The 6,124-nt window shown below is 47.5% G+C and overlaps 1 protein-coding gene across 1 annotated transcript; it reads left to right on the top strand.

The window, feature by feature from the left end:
• Positions 1-1,325: 1,325 nt before the first annotated feature.
• On the top strand, positions 1,326-2,291 carry LOC309452229 (olfactory receptor 14A16-like; the record flags this gene model as incomplete). Its single annotated transcript, XM_082076901.1, has 1 exon — positions 1,326-2,291. One exon carries the CDS (start codon positions 1,326-1,328, stop codon positions 2,289-2,291), a length of 966 nt encoding a protein of 321 aa, XP_081933027.1.
• Between the last annotated feature and the right edge of the window lie 3,833 nt (positions 2,292-6,124).

Genomic DNA, 6,124 nt, shown 5'->3' with positions numbered 1-6,124 from the left:
TGATCCCTTCCAGTGCAGAGCCCTCATCTGATCAGCCCCCTGGCCTCCTCTCCACCCAGCAAAGCCTCTGCCCTCAGGGCTGGGGGCTCCAAGGCATGAAGCAGCTCCTGTGCAGCCAGAGCTCCAGTTCCTCTGCAGAGCACAGGGGCTGAGAGCAGCTGCCCGGCAGTGTTGGTGTCTGGGAGGTGGCTGCACAGCTGGGGAAGGGTGACGCTGTCTGAGTGCCCGGCTGCCTCTGCCCTGGCCTCTCTCACACCCACCCTCACCGCATTTTCCTTCTTGCTCCCCTGCTTTGGGTCACTGCTGTTGGGATCTTGTTCTTGCTGTCAGGCTCTCTGGGGATGACAGTTTCAGCTGCAGAGTCACAGCCTGATCTTGTGGGTCCTTTCCTGCAGGTGTGTCCATGGGAACATGTATCCCAGCTTTCTTCTGACTGTGGGGTTGTGAGCAATGAAGTTTATGGGGCTGGGGAATGAGCTCAATCTCTCTGAATCAAATGCCATCATTAGGACACATCGCTATCTGCTTGGGTTTGCCTTATAGGCTGTGAGCTGCCCTCAAGGTTCCAAATCTCTCCCACAGCACCTTCCTCCTATCCGAAACTCCCTTGGAGAGGTAGAAAGATTCTGTGACTTAGGAAATGCTGTTGGGTGGGTGAAGAGGGCCATGTATGCCCCGGGTTATAAGGCGGCTGCTCAAACCTTGAGAAAAGGTTGAGACATTTAGTAGTCTGCATCCAAGTTTAGTGGATCAATCTTCTCTCAGCAGTGCCTGATGGATTTTCAAGATAACATGGTAGCATAATTGCACTCCATCTGAAAAAGATGTAATCCCAGGGTAGCTGGGAACAAGTAAGCAATCCTTTTGCTTTGCAGGACCCTGTGTTTTCTCTCTGAGTATATCAGAAATGCTGAGGGTTTCTGACAAGCAAGAACACTTCCCAGGGAAGAACAGAATGGAGCTCTGAAAAAACCCAAACCTCTCAAACTGCTTTCTGGGCTCCTGTTACCTTAGCACTGGGAGTACAGATGCTGATAAGCCCTTCTGTATTAGGAAAGGTTTCATGTGACAAAGCTGAACCCCAGGACTGTCCCCTGCCCACCATTCCCATGACCCCACTGCTGCAGAGCAGGGCTGACTCCTCAGCAGCCAGCGGGCACAGGCCCTGCTCCTCACGGCACCTCCAGCCAGCACCACCCAGGGCTCCAGACGTGGAGCTGAAAGGTCTCCTGGAAAAGGACAAGGGTGTGCACAGCTGAGGAGGGTCTATGAGATATGGTTTGGTTTTTTTGTTTGTTTTTTTCTCAGGGAAATCTTCCCCTATTATGACAGTATCTCATGGACAGGGGGACCGAATATCCAACGGCAGTTCCATCACCCAGTTCCTCCTCCTGGCATTCTCAGACACACGGGAGCTGCAGCTCTTGCACTTCTGGCTCTTCCTGGGCATCTACCTGGCTGCCCTCCTGGGCAACGGCCTCATCATCACCACCATAGCCTGGGACCAGCACCTCCACACCCCCATGTACTTCTTCCTGCTCAACCTCTCCCTCATTGACATGGGCTCCATCTGCACCACTGTCCCCAAATCCATGGCCAATTCGTTCTGGGACACCAGGGTCATCTCCTATCAAGAATGCATTGCCCAAGTCTTCCTGTTTGCCTTCCTGGTTGGAGCAGAGTTTTATCTTCTCACAGTCATGGCCTATGACCGCTACGTTGCCATCTGCAAACCCCTGCACTACAGGACCCTCCTGGGCAGCAGAGCTTGTGTCCACATGGCAGCAGCTGCCTGGGGCACTGGGTTCCTCTGTGCTGTGCTGCACATTGCCAATACATTTTCACTACCACTCTGTTACGGCAATGCTGTAGACCAGTTTTTCTGTGAAATCCCCCAGATCCTCGAGCTGTCCTGCTCAGACACCTACCTCAGGGAAGCTGGGCTTCTGGTGGTTAATGTCTTAATTATTTTTTCATGCTTTGTTTTCATTGTGCTGTCTTATGTGCAGATCTTCAGGGTCATGCTGAGGATCCCCTCTGAGCAGGGACGGCACAAAGCCTTTTCCACCTGCCTCCCTCACCTGGCTGTGGTCTCCCTGTTTGTCAGCACTGGCATGGTTGTCTATTTAAAGCCCCACTCTGTTTCCTTCCCATCCCTGGACCTGGCAGTGTCATTTCTGTACTCGGTGGTGCCTCCAGCAGTGAACCCCCTCATCTACAGCATGAGGAACCAGGAGATGAAAGTTGCACTGAAAAAATTGATTCAGTCATTTTTCTTTTGGCAGAAATAATTTACCCATATCGCTACAGAAGTGATTTCCAATTCATCTCAGGAACCTCTTGTGCATTGAGCATTTTATCTGCGATAACCCTGTTTGTCCAGGAATGTCTGCATTCACTACACTTCTCCAGAGACATGAACCTAGCCTGTCTGACCCAGAGGCCTGTTTATGTGTGTCTGGGACCATGGTACATCTTATCTTCAGTGTTCACGTCTCTGTAATAAAACGGGATTTCCTCAGTTCCTGTATTTGGAGGTTGGACTCTTCAGTAGTCAAGCTGAAGACATTCTACCCACTAGGCCATGCTGCTGTGCTTGGGTTCTTCATGGTCTAAGGGGAGGAGGGCATGGGGCAACATGTTAAGGAGTGTTCCTGGTTTGAGCCTTCATCTATGGGTGCCCAGTGCCCCTGGAGATAGTGAAGAGCCTACAGGAATTTGTCTTAGACTGTGTCACCATGGTTTTCATTCACATCAGTCTGCTCCCGATGCAGAGTAACACTACCAGATTGGGACCCTGTGGTCACTCAGGGAGGGGGAGGGCCAGTCATTCAGGCCAGCACAGACACACTCGCCTGTGGAAAGGCTCTCCGGAGACAGGAGAGACAAGAGCAGAGGAACAACTCTGCATAATGGTTTTCAACTAAAAAAGGGGAGATTCAGGCTAGATATGAGGAAGAAATGTTTTACACGGAGGGTGGTGAAACACTGGCCCAGGTTGCCCAGGGAAGTGGTAGACGGAAACATTCCTGGAAACATTCAAGGCCAGGTTGGGTGGGCCTCTGAGCAACCTGATCTAGTTGAAGATGTCCCTGGTCATGGCAGGGGGGGTGGAGTAGAAGAACTTTAAAGGTCCCATCCAACACAAACTGTTCTGTGATTCTGTGATTCTAAGATTCAGGACACAGTGATACTGGCCTTGGTCTCCTCATGCCATGGTGGGCCAAGGCCCAAGGCTCATAGGAAGGCCCTTCTCTGCTTCTATCCATTCATCCAACCATCCATAGAATAATTTTGGTTGGAAAAGACCTTTAAGATCATCACATCCAACCATTAACCCTACACTGCCAGGTCCACCTGTAAACCACATGCCTAAGAACCTTGTAATAAATTTTGACTCGAAATTAGCTTGAATAACAGAAATTTATTCCCGATGGATTTCAACGCAATAAGCAAAGACAGTGCTGGGCGGCCAAGGAGTCCTCGCTGCTCCAGTGGCGCGTGCGGGAAAAACTTCTTCCGGCCTTTTATAGGGTCCCGGGTTCGTTGCTCAGAGTGCCACGTCACTCGTTCTTTTTGCGAATGTGTCCTCTGTTGTCAGGCAGTTAATCTCCTATCTTCTCACCTACCCCTGCCCCCCTCCCATCTTTAGAGGATCGAACATTTAAGGCAATTGCATAACAAAGGGCAGGGGCTTCCCATGTTGCACAATAACCCCTGAGCGTTTCGTTTTAAGAAGTGTTAATGAACAAACATCTCTAACTCAATAACCCCTGAGCGTTTCCTTTTAAGAAGCTTTAATGAACAAACATCTCTAACTCTCAGAATTGTTTATTACAACCTCATCTCTACGCCGTTTAAACACCTCTATGGACGGTGACTCAATCACTTCACTGGGCAGCCTCTTCCAATGCCCGACAACCCTTTCTGGGAAGAAATTGCTCCCAATACCAAATCTAAACCTTCACTGGTGGAACTTGAGGACGTTTCCTCTTGTCCTATTTCTTGGTACCTGGGAGAAGAGACCAAAATCCTCCATGCTACAACCTCCTTTCAGGTAGTTGTAGAATGCAAGAAATTCTCCCCTCAGACTCCTTTTCTCCAGGCTAAACAGCCCCAGTTACCTCAGCCGCTCCTCGTAAGACTTGTGCTCCAGACCCCTCACCAGTTTTTTTGCTCTTCTATGAACTCACTCCAACATCTCAAGGTCTTTCCTGCAGTGAGGTGCTGAAAACTGACCCAGGATTTGACTTGCAGCCTCCGCAGTTCTGAGCAGAGGGTGACAATAACTTCCCAAGTCCTGCTGGCCACACTATTGCTGACACAAGCCAGGATGCTGAGGGCCTTTTTGGTTTGTTGAACCTCAGACAATTGGCCTCAGCCCAATGATCCAACCAGTCCAGATCCCTCTGGACTTCCCACCCTCCAGGAGATAAACACTCCCACCCAAATTGGTGTCGTCTGCAAACTTACTAAGAGTGCACTCGATTCCCTCATTCAGATCATTGATGAAGAGATTAAACAGAACTGGCCCCAGTACTGAGCCCTGGGGAACACCGCTCATGTCCAGCCGCCAAGTGGATTTGACTCCATTCACCACAACTATTTGGGGCCCGCCATCCAGTCAGTTCTTTACCCGTCAAGGAGTATGCCCATCCAAGTCAGGAGCAGCCAGTATTTATTTTATTTTATTTTATTTTATTTTATTTTATTTTATTTTATTTTATTTTATTTTATTTTATTTTATTTTATTTTATTTTATTTTATTTTATTTTATTTTATTTTATTTTATTTTATTTTATTTTATTTTATTATTTTATTTTATTTTTTATTTCATTTCATTTTTAAAATTTTGTTTCATTTCATGTTGTTTTATTTATTAATAGATATGTTTTTTAAAAATATATAGCTTTATACATGTATGTATGCGTATACATTTTATACAGATATAAGCATGTCTACAGCAGATAAATATATAAAGACATTTTAACATACATATAAAATGGATAAAGCCTTCTTTAATAAGAGCCAGTGGAATGAAGATTTACAGTTTACATGTGAATAGAAATAAAAGTACAAAGATGAGTTGATGATCCTCACTTTACCAGGTGCAGAAGTAGCCCACAGATGTGTGGGGTGAGAGGAACTTCAAGAAGGCTGGGAGGGCACAGATAAGCTGGATTATGCCCAAGGGCTATGATCCCCTACGAGACCACCAAGGGGCCCTCAGTGCAAATCCCTTAACCTACAAAGAAAAGCCCAGGAAGGCCTTCACACCCCAGCCCAACCCAGCAGGATGGGCCATGTGGGATTACTACATCAGGCTCTGAATTCTTCTCTGTGCTGCAAGACACAGGCAAACTGTCTGTGAACAAGGAAAATCAGGACAAATGCCAGCTTCAGAACAATATATGCATAAGGACAGTATGGAAAAGACCCGAAGGGGATCTCAGAAGAGACTATCAGAAGCAGAGGAACTCGCCAATGAACCCCTGAACCACAAACGGGATTTAGAGGTGCCAAAGAGAGAAAGGGTGAGGGGAACTCCCTTTCCCCATGGTTGTGAGGGATCTCCCAGCTACCTGTGAGACCACTATGGGGTGCAGGTGGGTGACAAATAGGTTTTCTTGTCCGCAAGATACCAGTTATGCATTCTCTTCATGTAACTGTGTAGTCAAGTCTTATTTCTCAGACTGAAGAGGTCAAGCTAAAATGAAACACACCATGGTGATCTACCTTCAAGAAAACGTCCTGTTGCTAATGCATCTGCTGTTGCCTCCTTTCCTCTTTAACAGGCCTATGCAGTCCTATGCATTCAAAGTCAGAATATTCATCTGGAGTTGGAGTCATATTCATAACCTGATGGAATGTTTCAAAAAGCTCTGGCTCGCTGAGTGAAAAGAGAAGTCAGGAGTGTGCTTGGACTTGTCCAAGTCCACCTGAGCCGTACCAGTCAAACCCAGTATGCAGCATGTGTCGTGTCAAAGAGTTAGCAATCAGGACACATAACCACGGGCGTAGTTATATGCAGTGCTTTATTTCAGCACTGGGAAACCAGGGGTTCGCACCCAAAGCTGGCTTCGCTGGTCAGTTTAAGTTACACAGTATTTATACAGTCCATTCA

This window comes from Streptopelia decaocto, assembly GCF_964273445.1.
Source record: "Streptopelia decaocto genome assembly, contig: HAP1_SCAFFOLD_816, whole genome shotgun sequence".
Classification (NCBI taxonomy): Eukaryota; Metazoa; Chordata; class Aves; order Columbiformes; family Columbidae; genus Streptopelia; species Streptopelia decaocto.
Note: the sequence above shows the minus strand (reverse complement) of the source record. Positions and strands in the feature narration are given on the sequence as shown.